At 49.9% G+C, this 14,205-nt stretch overlaps 7 protein-coding genes across 7 annotated transcripts; 3 read left to right on the forward strand and 4 right to left on the reverse strand.

Moving 5' to 3' along the window:
• Positions 1–43: 43 nt before the first annotated feature.
• Positions 44–1,055, reverse strand: ASPSYDRAFT_157151 (SGF11 family protein; the record flags this gene model as incomplete). Its single annotated transcript, XM_040842621.1, has 2 exons — positions 44–940; positions 993–1,055. The coding sequence occupies 2 exons, from the start codon at positions 1,053–1,055 to the stop codon at positions 44–46; spliced, it is 960 nt and encodes a 319-aa protein (XP_040699813.1).
• A 1,249-nt stretch (positions 1,056–2,304) lies between these two features.
• On the forward strand, positions 2,305–3,219 carry ASPSYDRAFT_97118 (uncharacterized protein; the record flags this gene model as incomplete). The annotated part of the gene is made up of 1 exon (XM_040853229.1): positions 2,305–3,219. A coding segment is annotated over one exon (915 nt), but the record flags the coding sequence as incomplete, so codon positions are not given.
• Positions 3,220–3,616: 397 nt separating this feature from the next.
• On the reverse strand, positions 3,617–6,031 carry ASPSYDRAFT_92204 (putative metalloreductase transmembrane component; the record flags this gene model as incomplete). Its single annotated transcript, XM_040852630.1, has 1 exon — positions 3,617–6,031. The coding sequence occupies one exon, from the start codon at positions 6,029–6,031 to the stop codon at positions 3,617–3,619; it is 2,415 nt and encodes an 804-aa protein (XP_040699815.1).
• A 1,068-nt stretch (positions 6,032–7,099) lies between these two features.
• ASPSYDRAFT_397450 (BRcat and Rcat domain-containing protein) lies at positions 7,100–8,773 on the reverse strand. The gene is made up of 2 exons (XM_040845957.1): positions 7,470–8,773; positions 7,100–7,404 (listed from the first exon to the last, which is right to left on the reverse strand). Exons 1-2 carry the CDS (start codon positions 8,485–8,487, stop codon positions 7,301–7,303), a joined length of 1,122 nt encoding a protein of 373 aa, XP_040699816.1. The 5' UTR covers positions 8,488–8,773; the 3' UTR covers positions 7,100–7,300.
• Positions 8,774–9,922: 1,149 nt separating this feature from the next.
• Positions 9,923–11,164, forward strand: ASPSYDRAFT_60142 (3' exoribonuclease family protein; the record flags this gene model as incomplete). Its single annotated transcript, XM_040849805.1, has 1 exon — positions 9,923–11,164. One exon carries the CDS (start codon positions 9,923–9,925, stop codon positions 11,162–11,164), a length of 1,242 nt encoding a protein of 413 aa, XP_040699817.1.
• A 191-nt stretch (positions 11,165–11,355) lies between these two features.
• ASPSYDRAFT_157006 (aspartic endopeptidase) lies at positions 11,356–13,221 on the reverse strand (the record flags this gene model as incomplete). The annotated part of the gene is made up of 1 exon (XM_040842611.1): positions 11,356–13,221. The coding sequence occupies one exon, from the start codon at positions 13,219–13,221 to the stop codon at positions 11,356–11,358; it is 1,866 nt and encodes a 621-aa protein (XP_040699818.1).
• Positions 13,222–13,503: 282 nt separating this feature from the next.
• On the forward strand, positions 13,504–14,112 carry cyp1 (putative peptidyl prolyl cis-trans isomerase (CypC); the record flags this gene model as incomplete). The annotated part of the gene is made up of 3 exons (XM_040845175.1): positions 13,504–13,536; positions 13,586–13,627; positions 13,699–14,112. 3 exons carry the CDS (start codon positions 13,504–13,506, stop codon positions 14,110–14,112), a joined length of 489 nt encoding a protein of 162 aa, XP_040699819.1.
• Between the last annotated feature and the right edge of the window lie 93 nt (positions 14,113–14,205).

Genomic DNA, 14,205 nt, shown 5'->3' on the forward strand with positions numbered 1-14,205 from the left:
CACCTGCATGTCCGAAAGGGAAGGGATTGTTAGAGAATATCAATTATGCATCTCCGTTTGTTTCAGTCTTGATTTCGCTGCCTCCAGAAGATGCCATATCAGGCGTGATACCGTTCTTTAACTTCGAAGGGGGCGGTGGCTTCTTCCCAGATAACTTCTTTGGAGCACCCAACTTTTTCTTCTTTGGCAGCGTTGTGGGGGTATCGTCATCCAATGGTCGCTTTATCGGAACGGAGGTCGGGGTGCTGGTGCCATTGTCCTGTGGCGTCTTGTTCCTGTTGACTTGTCTACCAGAAAGACCCAGGCATCTATCCAAATGCTGTGCAACTCGTGTAACAACGAAGTAGCGCGGGCAATTTGGGCATTTCACTGTCGGGAATGACACTTTCTCCGGCGCTGCTTGTTTGAAGGAGCTATCGGGTGTTGTGGGAGGACTCGAAGCAGGTGTATTTGATGTGTTCGTCTGTTTCTTTTTCTTCGGATTCAACTTGTCAGTTGCAAATGGGTTTCCATGGACGTCATGACCAGGTTTGTTAATCAACGGTTGCTTCTGACAGTACTCCCTGTAGGGATCTGGCGGAGGTCGGGCTCCTATCCCAGTCACTGGGTATAAAAGACGAGGCAATCGACAATCAGGACAAATTATCTCTTTCGTTGTATGAAGTGGGTTTCCCTTGAGGTAGACCTTGCCTTCATCAAACACCGCTGCATCGGTCTCAATGCGAATGTCCTTGAACTCTTCCAAGTCCTGGTCACCTGGTTTCGCTGGGGCAGCAGGTTTGGTTCCAGCTTCTTCACGGCGTCTAGCTGCTTCTTCTTCGCCTTTTTGCCTTGCAACGACTACCGCGGAGCGCATCCGGGCCACCTTTTCTTCACGATGGGCTTTCGCAACTATGTCATGAATGATATTATAAAAAGTGTCATTCAGAACGTCGCAAGTCTAGACGATTAGCACATTGTTTAACGGAGCGTATAGGGAATCTCGAGCTCACCAATTTCGCAATTGTTCCGGATGGGAAGGTGCTTTCCCCGTCTGTGCCGTTTTGTTCGCTCATGGCTGAAGCTCTCCTAGATTCACAAGATGTTAAAAGTTTGAGCACTCTCCTAAACATCCAACGGAAAGGTGCTGTTTAAGGAGACTCGGCTGGTAATTGGCTAAAAATCCATATGTCAAAGCCGGTAGCGCTTGTCTATGAAGTACCAAACCCACGGCGCGAGTCTCCGACGCACTCTAGAACCGTAAAGCAACGCATAATCAGACTAACCTTTGTATTCAACTTCCGAACGTATCTCTAAAACCCTAGCACTGGAGAACTGGATAACAAGCGGAAGCCCAGCTGCAAAGAAATCTCGAACTTAAAGTCGTAGCTCCATGTACGGTGTGCAAGTAAATGCGTCGAAGTGGAAAAAAAGGAAGCATAAAAACGATGCCTCCAGAGATCGGAAGGATTGCGACGATAGGGATGAGGACACAGCTAGGTGTTATATGATCGCAGTTGGAGCGTATGTCGGAAAGGGACAAAGGGGCGTCGGGAATCAATGGAGAGGCGCCGGCTCGACGAATAACACAGAGAAATAACACTGATTATAGTCCATTCATCTATAGGTTTTTGAATGGTGGAAACTATTGTGGTCAGTAACACTGGAAAGGCAGCCCAAGGGAGTGAGTGTTAATGTTCGCATGACAACAGCACCACCGAGGCTTACCTGCCCACACCAATCAACCACAAGATATGGCTGTATTGTATATATATAGAAGAGAGTCCGCGTTTAGAGTAGGAACCCAAGAAAAAATTTTATCCGGATTGGGAGGCGCGTGGGAACGGTGCTGCTGAAGGACAGTCGTGAACTGAAGAGTGGTGAAGAGCCGCTGGCTGTGTCGGCCTCAGGTTTCCACCTTATTCATTCTGCCGCCAGATCTTATCTTATCGCCATCTCCGCCTTTGTCGCGTCCTCCACGCTGCTCCGCTGCCGGACTTGTCTCGCCGGATTGGTAGTAGGCTAGTAGCAAGTCTTCTGTCGTTACCCTATTCTCTCGCTTTATCTGTTAGGTTTGCTCGAAGACCGCCTGGCTTACTGACTCCTGAGCGAGTCACCTCTTTTATGGCATACCAGTTCTTTGCCAAAGCCCACCAGGCTAAGCGGCCCTCCTCCGCTTCTCCCCCGCTCCCTCAGCACTCCTCGTCCCCGCCATCGTCGCAAAGCATCCATGGCAAGCCTCCAAAGTACCCTCCGCCAATAGTGGCTTCTCCGAATCCAGCGCCGTCAGTGCCCTCAGCTGTCAATATAGCCGCAAAACTGAAGCCGCCAACCTCCAAAGACCCTTCGTTCCAGCCTCCGGCGTACCCTCATCCCATTCAGCCTGGCTATTCTACTCCGCACGAGCATGTCACAGTAGAACCAGTGAGCACGGCTCATATTCAGTCACTATCTCGCATTACCGGCCTTCTCTTGCCCATCCGCTACCCGAATTCTTTCTACACCGCTACTGTCACGGATCCCGTGATCGCGTCTGTCTCGCGCGTGGCCATATATCATGATCACCCGGTAGCCGCCGCGCCGGCGCCGGCGCCCACCCAGTCACCTACATCAGGGACTGACAAAGTGATTGGCGGCATCCGATGTCGACTGGAGAGACTCCCAACGAGCTCCTCTGAAGCTCCTTCCCAGTCAGGCAAGAAACAGGAACCGACAAATCTGTACATTCAGACACTGCACCTACTCTCTCCGTATCGTGGCTACGGAGTGGCGGCTTCTCTGCTTAATTCGCTGTTATTCTCTAGCCCCAGCGCGTCCCCGAAATTGGGGTACAAATTGTCAGACCTTGTGAAACATTACAACATCCGCGCTGTCACAGCTCATGTGCACGAGGCAAACGAGGACGGTCTCAACTGGTACATCTCACGTGGATTTCAGGTGGAGGAAGGGATAGTTGAGAATTACTATCGCCGCCTGAAACCTTCGGGCGCGCGGATTGTCAAATTAGAGCTCCAGCGGGACCACGCCAGTGACAGTCGAGCCACCGAATTTCTTGCACAACCCCCGGCGGTACAAACGGAGACTGACAGAAAAATCTCACCGGACGCAGATGATGATTGGGAAAAGGTCGAGGCAGAGGACGAACTCGAACCCGAAGAACTCGGGGTGCATTCGTTTACAGAGTCTACGTTCTTAGATGTGAATGAATCCGCAAGAAGGAAGCGAAAGGCCGATGAAGAGCCGCAGAGGCATTGACTAATGTTATACACTGAATGCGTCTTGTCTTCCCAGTCTTGTATTAATTACTTCGCCTCTCTGCTCGCTCCATTTTCTTTGCGTCGTCGTTCAGGATACCCTTTTTGTTTGTCAGACCTCCCATTGTTTAGAGCATCTCTATTTTCACTGTTCACTGTCACACTCGAGGGCTAAGAGTGAAATATAATCTGTTATATATAACTAGTCATTCCTTTCAGATTTAAATTAGTCGCAGTATTATCACCGTAAACCTTCAAAATCGAAAAACAAGCCAGGTAATCAAACCCCAAAACACCATGGTATCAAGCTCCCAATAAAATGTAAAGTGGACAAGAGACAATAATGAACATGCCTAGTGTCAAGTAGAGATAGGTCAGATTGTTTAGATATTATAGTTCTCGGCGTGCAGGAATATTTCATCCTTGGAGGAATCTGAGAGGACCAAAGACTGCAATCTTGCGACCGCATCCGAAACATCCATTCGCAAACTGGGGGGGCCGCAGACATAGACACAAGTCCGACGACCAAATGTCTTGGAGAAATCGTTGAGCATCTTAGGAATGTCTGGACGCATGTACTCGATTTTCCATCCATTACGTTTTTGCAGAGGTAGAGATGCGAAACGTGAATTGGCTCGAGCCGGCGCGGATGGGATGGTTTGAATTGTGAGTTGCGGTTGTTCCTTTGTTGGCGTCTGCTGTTGGAACTGGGTTGAATCCTGACCAAAGCCAAAGTCGAAGGGGACGTTCGTGGGGGTTTCAGGCGATATGGAAGCGAATTGCTGGGGTTGGTGTATGTATTGTTGGAACTGAGGTTGTTGGGTCTGATAGGGAGACTGATATGGTGTTTGGTGAGGAGTTTGGTACGGAGATTGGTATGGTGAAAACCCGGTGTTCTGCATAGGGGGTTGGTAGTTTGAAGACCGCGGCAAGTTCGCGGTGTAGGCGCGTGGGAGAGCAGTGAGAGTGTCTTCATTTTCTCGACGCAATTCCTTCTCTCGCTCCTCGTCTCCAGCAGCTTCCTCGCGGATGTATGCTGAGCTGCGCTTCTCGATATCTTGTAGCGTATCGTAGATTTTCTCCTGCACCATGTCGCGGTAGAGCTGTTGGTCTTGCACCTGAAATGGATTACCATGATCATCCTTGGGCCCCGTCAGGAAGAAGTAACAGTGCACTGTATTGAAAGGTGCGTGATCTCTGCAGATACGCAACTCTTCTTTGAACCAGTCAATGGCCTCTGGATCTCTTAAAGCCCAGATAACTCGAACTGATCTCGTGACAGCCTTGCCCTCGCGCATCTTCTTAATCAGGTCGAGTAGGTGGCTAGCAATTGCTGTGATGCCACTGCCGCCGGCAAAGAAGATTACGTCGTCGAAAGCTGCCATCTGTCGCCGCATACCTCCATAGGGCCCTTCAAGGAAGGCAGTCCATGTTTTGAACGGGCCATACTCGGCACTTTTGCGCAGCACACTCCGCGTGAAGCCACGAAAAGGCCTAAATACAAGGGCCAGGTCGCGATATTCCTCGCCATATGCGGACGGCAAATCGCCGCTGCAAAGAGAGGCGATGGTGAAAGGATGGTTCTGGAAGAACGCAACTCCGGGCATACGTAGGTACACGTACTGTCCAGGACTCCACCTAACCTGGGTCGGAACCGTAACTTTAATGGCGTTCTGTGGTAAAATTGTGACCGCGGAATCTTCTCCGATCATGAACGATAATCGCAGAGGATTGGTCCAGTTGAGGTAAAACAATCTCACAACGTATGAAAGAAGGAAGATTGCAATTGTAGACCACAAGTAAGCCCACGAGGATAGAAAGTTTCTCGTGTGCCAGAAAAGCATCGCGACGAAGATGATGGACACAGGGAGGTGAAGTTTCAAGAACAGCTCATACATCCAGTCCCTCACAATTGGTAGCGAGTGAACACACAGAAATGCAAGAGGCACGAGTGCCGCCACTCCAGTTCCATAAACGTATATGTTCCGCGGCTGGAGATACATTTGATATACTGACAGGGCAAGCCCATCTTCCCAGACGGGAGTGACGTAGAAAGGAATCGTATGGATCAGGCTCAGGAATAGGCAAATATAGCCAGCCCAGCGATGAAGGACATTCAATCTCTCATGGCCGATGCCAGTCAACATACTGATAAAATTCGCTCTTGTACTCATGGCCACAATCCAGGGAACCATTGCGACTGCCAGCATTCCCGCACGGATAGCCAGAGGCGGAGATCCAACCCTGATAGTCGAGTAGTAGAACGGCTGCGGGATGAAGGTATATAGTGTAACAAATATTGATGCCGCAAGGATTATCACCGAAGCACCAAGCGATGGGAAGATAATTCGGTATCTCCCTACTCGAATCTCTGGAAGCGATCGATAAAAAACCCAGCGCGCGAGTGCGATGACCTTATTCAGTGGAGAAATGGTTGAAGTAGACGACGCCTGCCGCTTTTTATTGTGGACAGTATCTGGAGGCGGGAAAAAAAGCGTAGTCGAGCTATCGGTGGCGGCGCTTGGGAGCTCATATTCATCCTGAGGCGATTTGAATCCTGCCTGCGGTTTCTCCTTGTATACAGCGATTCGAATCCGATCACTCCAGGTATGGTAAAATCGAATTGTCGTCGTCACAGCTAGGAGCACCAGCGAGAAATATATCCAGCCTCTCCCATACTTCCCAGCTTCGGTCCACGAGTCTCGTTGGCGTTCAGCGAGTATAGCATCATCGTAAGGGGCGTCGGTAGGGAATTTAATGCGCTTCACCAGAGAAGCTACTCGATCCCAAGAGGACATGATTGCCGCGGCGTATTGTCTCGAATCACAAATTCGATCGTTTGGTGTTTCGACCTTGGCGAGATACCAGCTGAAGGGTGCGCTCCGGAAGACCAGCTTCGGAACTAAATATTAGAGTGAAGAACAACTAACGATCGTCGTTTTCCCCCCGGCTCTCACTCAAATCATTGAGTCGAGCGTCCGTTGGCGACCATCACTTGAATTGCTTGGTGCTCTTGACAGTATGTAAGATTCTTTGTCTCAAGCGGCGGTCAGGGCCCTGTATGTATGTACAAGAGAAATTGGATATGATCGACTCAGGAGGAGTAAATAAAATGGCTATAACTTCTGTGGGAGGCCGAGGGTTGAAAAGGCCGCATGGTCAGAGGAGGGGAAAGCCAGCCAAAATCTGAGCTTACCCTCAGCACCCTGGGCGCCAGCCATGATGAACTCCGTGGCAGGGTCGAATCGATAAGGACTGATTGGTTGTCACATTGCTCATGCGGGGAGTTCACAGTTCGGCGCAACGCTTCGTTGACCCTCTGGACAGGCTTATGCTTGCATTTGGCAGGAGGGAGATCTCCAGCGGCGAGGAATAGATTGGTTGTACGGGTTCCTGCTCGGGCCGCAGCCAACCATCGATCGCGTGGGCGTGCCAATCTGCAGCTCGATCCCCCACTAATGCGCCAGCCTGGGCGCTCGTCACTCTCAGAAGCCGTCGTGGCGGCGTGATTGGCGGTTGCTCCATGGGGTCGGCGGCAAGCCCGACTCTCCTACTCGCTCACTCTGTGCGATAGGCAGTTCCCTGTCTTGAAACGGGTGTAATGATTTGTGAGTGCTGAGTGATGCAGCATCTTCGAGATTTATGATTCGACGAGTTGATTTCATTATTGTGCCTTCACCGCGATATCTGTTCCGAGTTCCGGGACGTGGTGCATCATTTCAAATAATATTGAGTACTAACCGAGAGCTTTTGCCTGTACCGGCTGGTTGATCCAGCCCATGCTATCACCTGACTTCACTTGACCAAGAAAGAGAAGCCCTATTCGCAGCCTGGTACTGGACCGACGACATGTCGATTGTCGAGAGATTCTATATTCGGTCTATATTGGGCATACGACTGATATACGCGCAGAAACCCCCAGGCCACGTCCACTTGTATAGTCATGATAACCTTCATAACCAGGACTATTCATAACTACAAATTAAAGCATTCAAGGCTTTTCTCAACAAGGCTGAAAACTGAAATGCTTCGCTCACATCGGCATCTGCCTAAAAACTGAGTCGCTATCATTGCTCATTCGCTATATACGATGTAAAACAATTAACGCCGAGGTGCCCATGTTGCCAATACATGCCACACTCCCAGCACCATTCCCGCAGACACATTCCGCCTATTAAGAAATTATTACCCCATTTGCAGAAGATGCTGACCGTGTTTCAGAGAGAGAATACATACATCGCATGTGTTTGCAACCCCCTGCCCTTTCCGTTGCAGCGTGACATTCGGGACACGCACGGGTAGTTTCCTGGATGGTCCTTCGACTTAGAATCTCGTCAGATACGGGTTGCTCTTGCCTTGCATTGCCCACTCTCTGTACGTCCACTGGCCTTGCTGTCCAGTTGTCGTTTATTGCAGTCGGAGAGTTGGCTGAACGAATCTCGTACTGTGCACAGGTCAAGCCGTCGTGCCAGGGCGCAGTACGATGGTTGAAGCATGTCCGCGTGCCACACGCCCGACAGACGACGACGGGATTCTCCAGCCCACCAGCATGCAGCTGTCCAGAGCTACAGTCTGGGTTGATACACGTGACAAATTCCACATCCTGCTCCAGTATCCGCCAGGTCCGAGCCATATCATAGGCAAGAAATGTTGGCGTGCTTGCCCACCGTTCGACCTCTTCGTCAGATAGTTGTGCATGGCAGAGGGGGCAGGCTAACAGCGCCGATCGTGATATAGAGAACTGTGTGTCAAGACTGCGGCTCAAACAAATAGCGCACAGATGTGTACCAGATATCGATGTATGGTCACATCCAGCAGCTATCGGCGTTTCTGGATAACGGTCGGGTTCGAGGGTCTCGAGGCATACGGAGCATGTTATGCGTGAGATGCGTCGAGTTTGCTCGCCGATGTGAGCAGTTCTGGATAGTGAGTCCGGCGGTTCCTTATGAAGCAGAGAAAGCACCGCGCCAGCAGTTGTAGCGTCGCTCCAGAGGCCATCGTTCCACGATTCGCTGGAGTCTAGAGGGGAGATATCACCGACTGTGCTTGGAAAACTGTCTCCCCTTTGGCGAGCTGTTGTACCATACGTGCCTGGCGTGGAAAACGGTTCACGACGAACGACAGGGGTTAATGGAGAGATAACATCAGTTTCAGTCGATAGTCCCAAGCTTGAGGGTGCAGAAGTATCATTCAAGGCAGCATTGATGGATAGTTCCCAGCTTCTCTGTCGACCTTCGCCAAACGCGACCATCATAGTTTGTCATTCCTTCAGTGCGCTCCTGGCTGTTACTTCTGGAACATGAACAGACACTGCAAACATATGAGTACTCGCACACGTGCCAAGAAATTCTTCTTCTCTGCACAACACGTGGAGTGAAAGGAACAATAGCGATATTTTATTAAAATAGCACAGATAAGGGCCTCTGGCGTCCTCAAGGTCAGGAGGCGGGGGAAGGATACTCAGTTTTGATAGTGTCCAAGCACATCATTCCAGTGGGCAAATACGAGGCTAAGGGTCATCAGAACGCCACTCGCATCACATCAAACACGGCTCCTCAGGCGACGGAAGCATCTTTATGCATTGACGGGAGGAATGGGGAAATCAAGGTCCGCTCGTTGGAAGGGACAATTTGGAATCCTCCACTTAGTCAGGCCACTAGCATCGACCATACGCCTTTTTGGAGGGTGGGCATAATGGTGATCTTTGAATAAAACTCCTTAGGACTGGGAGAGAAGGAAGCTGGGTGAAAGACTGGTTCGCAGAAGAACTAACCGTCGCTCCACGGAGTGCCGAGTGCCGCAGAAGTATGCAATTTTATCGAGGAACATGAGGCATAAACAGGGACCGTTAAATGCCATAAAGGACTTCAGCATTGACGCCGTTAGTTACAGAAAGCTGGAAACACAACTTGGCTTCTGGTGCTGTTTGGTTTGTTTCCAAACTATGAACAGAGATGACAAGGAGGTGTCTCGCGGTTCGTCGGATCGACACCTTCTCGTATTTATATATAGATTTGCTGGAACCATGAAATTTAAAATGACTTCTGCACTCGTCAGAAATTAACAAATCAGGTATGGTCGATTCGAGAGAGCACTTGTCAGTGGAACCCAAATCACTTTCCTCCACATTGGGACCGTATCCTGTACTCGCGTGCCTCTTCGGTAAATTCAATCTTCAATGCACCTTCAGACGAATTGACTTTCGTAGTGGGCCCGTATTGATATTTGGATCGGACGCCGCCAAATTCAACAGTTTGTCTACCTCGTCCGTCGAGGCAGGAATTCGCCTAGCCTTTTCAGGGACAGTAAAAGCTGCTGCGAAGCAAGTATGTGCGGGTTTTGAATTCGGCTACCGAATGAGTAGAATACCTGACTCGAGGTCGTGAGCCAAATGGATAAAATAATAGCTAGACCGGATCAAGTAAAATCCCTGTTCATGGCTCAAAGCAGACCAAGAAGGTACATGACTTATGTGGGCGGAGATCTGGATGAGAGAGTTTATGCAGACGGGGGCCGTTCTTTGTGCCCGGTCCCTTGTTGTATATAATTCTCACCGCCTTGGCGCATGACATTATTCTGCCGCATAAAATAGGTTTTCTTTGTCTCAGCAAAAATACCAAAACAACTAACATTGAGCGGATTATTGGGAAATCAGAATCCAGCATCTTGGAACTTCCCATTTTAACAGGATGGCATCAACCACTGCAGCGTCAGCGCCACAGTCCGCGCCGCCATCTCTCGCGCTCCCGCCCTCCCAGTTCGCCCGACTTCAACCACATGCCTACCTTCTCGCTCACCTCTCACCCCCGACATCGAGCCAACAGCCCTCAATCCGAGCCAATGGCCGTGCTCCTTCACAGTTCCGTGTCACATCTGCAAACACAGGCTCGCTAACACACACAAATGGAAGCGCCGTGGTGCGACTAGGCGACACTACGGCCGTGTGCGGTGTGAAAGCGGAGATCCTACATACGGAAGATATTGCCTCATGGAGTGTCTCGCACTCGTCGTCCTCTGACTCAAACAAACGACGGAAATTGACAAACCCAGCTGACAAGCCTGGTGAAGATCGTGAAGATGGGTCAAAGGAAGACGAAGAGGAGGAGAATTCGTACATCGAAGACTTTAGTTTACTCGTGCCCAACCTTTCTTTGAGCACTGGATGCGCGCCAGGGTTCACACCTGGCGCACCTCCTGCCGCTCTAACCCAGTCTCTATCGCATCAGATTCTCTCATTACTGCACAGCTCCCGCCTAGTCTGCCCCGAGGATCTGCAAATATGGTACGATCGACCAAATCTAGGACCAGAAGATCTGGAACGTCATAACGAGGACGAACAGATGCATGTGGACGTTGAAAAGCAGTCAGGCGAGGAGACACTGCAGGCGCGTGAGATTAAGGCGTTCTGGGTCCTCTACATAGATGTCATGATTATTTCCCTGGCAGGGAACCCATTCGACGCAGCTTGGACAGCTGTTCTGGCCGCTCTTCGTGATACGAAATTGCCGCGCGCATGGTGGGACGTTGATAGTGAAACAGTGGTGTGCTCGGATCTTGTTTCCGAAGCTCGCAAGCTATCGCTGCGGGGTCTACCTATTGCTAGCTCCTTTGGTGTCTTCGAGGCAGATGCAGCAGCTGGTTGGAGAGCGGTTATCATACCCGACGCGGAAGAGGAGAGGAAATTAGCGGAGAGTGACAGGAAAGGTATTCAAAGGAGATGGATTCTGGCTGACCCTGACGGTTACGAGGAAGGGTTAGCTGCTGAAAGAGTGAGTTTTGTTGTTGATAAAACCCCAGAAAACGGCAAGGTTACCATCGTAAAGATGGAAAAGAACGGCGGACTCTCGGTTGATAGGAAAGAGTTGAAGGAGTTAATGGACATATCTGCTCGGAGGTGGGAGGATATCAACCAAATTCTTGGGCGATGTTAAAAAAATTGAAAAAGAAAGAAGAAGAAAAAAAAAAAACATTTGCAGCATTTTCACATTCAATATGGTCAATACTACCATTAATATGCACACAGAACTCATGTGTACATTCGCACAAATTTATTTGTCTAGAAACTCCAGTAGAGACCGTCGAATGCCATCCTCTGCTGTCCAAACTGCGTCACATCCTAATCTCATTTATCAGGTGATGCTGCTATCCTAGGACTCCGCCGTCGCCTTTTGGTAGGGGGCTCGTTGTCCTGTTTATTGACGCCAACGTAACTAAGTTCATCGTCGGGAATAGACTCAGCGGTACCTTTCGATTCGGATTTCTGTGACCCTGCCTTGCGAGGGACAAAGATTGAGACTGAAAATAGATCCAAGGTCTTGGAGTTTTCATTGCTGCCATCTGACTGCGGCTTTTGCTTGTCATTGGTTTCGGATCTCGTCTCAGTCTTATCAGCTTTCCTCTCTGGGGTCTCAGAGGTGTTATCCTTTTTGTCAGACACTTTGTCGGTAGTCTTGGATTTGTTGCCGTTATCGGAGCTGGAAAATATGCGAGCGAAGAGGCCCCGGCTTTCGCTATTCTTCTTGCTAGCGTCTTCATCTTCATCTTCATCTTTACCATCGTCAAATTCCCACATTTCGCGAACTTGACCTTTAACCAAGGCAGTTCCCCATAATGAGAGCACTACTCCTGGAACCAGGTACAAGAGAGCCGGCTGTGCGTGGCTAAAAATATGCATAACAGCAAGAGTTGAGATCATTCCAAGCGCGTACCCAACAATGCTGGCCTTGAAGTACGTCTTAGGAAAGGAGCGGGCATCGCGATAAGGGGGCTCCAATTCAGATTCGCTTGAACGGGCTTCTGGTGCCCAGAAGCGCTCTCCCCATCCTCCTGTGGCTGACTGATAGGTCGGCTTGATGACACCTGAGTCTTCGCTCTCTAACCGTGATTTCAAGACGCCCTTCGCCTTGTAGTAAAGATAAAGATCGAATCGTAAGGCCAATCCCATCATCATGCCAGGGATGACAATGTCGCCTAATCCCAACATCGACAGAGAAACAGCACCAGCGGGGTCAGTAGGATCTGACGGACGAGGAAACAAGAGTTTGACTGGAACGTCGAGTTTCGTTGCGACTGTAACCATCAAAGGTGTGAAGTAAACAAAGTAGATATCGTAAAAGAAAAGCGAGCTCAGAATGAGAGAGCCGGTGACAAAGGTAGATGGTGACATCAACTGCAAACTACCATAGCAGAAAGAAAATCCGAGAAAGTTGGTTAACCACCATGGTTTCGAGACGAACGCGAAGTAGGCCACTGCTGGTAAAGATAACATGGCACTTAGGATATCCATGGCACTCAATAAGGATTCGAAATGGATAATGCGATGCATATGAACACGAAGCTTCGCACGCCAATACAGTGCCGCGCGGCAGGCCCAGAGTCCCTTCAGGACGAATATAGGTAACGGAATTGAGCCGAATACTCCTGGCAAGGGCGACCGCCGCACGTCGTTTGCCCTTGAAGCACCTGAGCTGGTCGCGACTGAGAAAATGCGTTCAGACGGTCTAGGTTTCCAAGTTCGCCCACCGGATTTATACTTGCGCGGAAAGACAAAAGACCTCAAAACTGAGAGAGCATCTTTCACAAAAGCCATGCAGAAGAAAATACCTATTTGAGAGAAATAAAACCCGAGTATTTTGTTCAAGAGGTCAGCTCCCTTCCATTTGATTATCAGATATAGGCCACCAAGGGTAGCGCCAGCGGTCAAAGGGAACATTATAGCATCGCCGGGGGAGAGGCTTTCCTTTATATTGTCGTCGTTTTGGCGTTCTTCATCTTCTTCCTCGTCTTCTGACTCGCTCTGGGCATCTTCGTCAGATTTAGGAGGTTTGGCAGCTGAATTTGGCCTCGAGAGTGACGCATGAGCTCCGATATATATCAGAAACAGGGCTGATGCAATAACATGCCCGTAAGTTGGCAACATCGGTTTCATGAGTGTGAATTCGTACAGCGCCTGCCCCAGGAGCTCTGCGAGTGGACTGACCTCAGCCATAATGCGTTGGCAGTTTGGTCGTAGTACAGAGCAGGTTGTAAGGCAGGCGAGCCCAGATGAGTGGGTTAAGTCTCGAGAGATAGACTCTAGCTATTGTATTGGTTGGTGAATGTAGGATTCTTGAAGTCGCGGGTGATTGTTGATGAAACGAAAAAGTCGCATTGCGTCCAGTAACAACAACATTTGATGCCAAGACTAGGTACTGCCTTCCTGCTTCCGGCCCGGAGGTCAAACTCAGCCGTAACCCCTCCACACATACAACTGACGATAGCATCCTCTACCATGGCGACAGACGTGACATTTGACACGAGCATGGTAAGAGGCTGTCGGTTGGTAATCCTGTATAGACTCTAACCTACTGCAGGGCTCATTTACTGTCGAGCTCTACAACTCGCATGCTCCCAAGGTCAGTCGCCACTATCTACAGCAGCACTCGGCGTCCAACGCGCAAGTTGTTAACTTTGGCAATCACCATAGACATGCAAAAATTTCGCGACGCTCGCACAGCGCGGTTACTATAATAATGTCATATTCCACCGCATCATACCCAACTTCATGGTCCAGACTGGTGACCCTACCGGCACTGGGAGGGGAGGGAGTTCTATCTACGGCGAGAAATTTGAAGACGAGATTCGCTCAGACCTGAAACATACTGGAGCCGGGATATTGAGCATGGCAAATAGCGGACCCAATACCAATGGAAGTCAGTTTTTCGTCACATTGGCGCCGACTCCCTGGCTCGACGGGAAACACACAATATTCGGTCGCGTGAAGAGTGGGATGAGGATAATCCAGCGCATGGGGTTAGTAAAAACAAACAACGAGGACCGGCCGATGGACGAGGTCAAGATCCTGCGCGCCAGGATTGTGGAAGAAGGCAACGAAGAGTGAAAAGGCCCCAAAGCTCCAACACGGTTGCCATTCAGGTGCCGGTATTTCGCGGGCAAGAACACGGCCACCTACTGTCAATTTATCTTACACAAG

Source organism: Aspergillus sydowii (genome assembly GCF_001890705.1).
Source record: "Aspergillus sydowii CBS 593.65 unplaced genomic scaffold ASPSYscaffold_10, whole genome shotgun sequence".
Classification (NCBI taxonomy): Eukaryota; Fungi; Ascomycota; class Eurotiomycetes; order Eurotiales; family Aspergillaceae; genus Aspergillus; species Aspergillus sydowii.

Excerpts from the sequence above, each read along its gene's own strand:
- ASPSYDRAFT_397450 (XM_040845957.1), bottom strand. The coding sequence starts at position 8,487 with ATGATGGTCGCGTTTGGCGAAGGTCGACAGAGAAGCTGGGAACTATCC. Across the intron at positions 7,405-7,469 it reads GGGTTGCAAACACATGCGAT|GCGGAATGTGTCTGCGGGAA; the intron begins GTATGTATTCTC and ends ATTTCTTAATAG.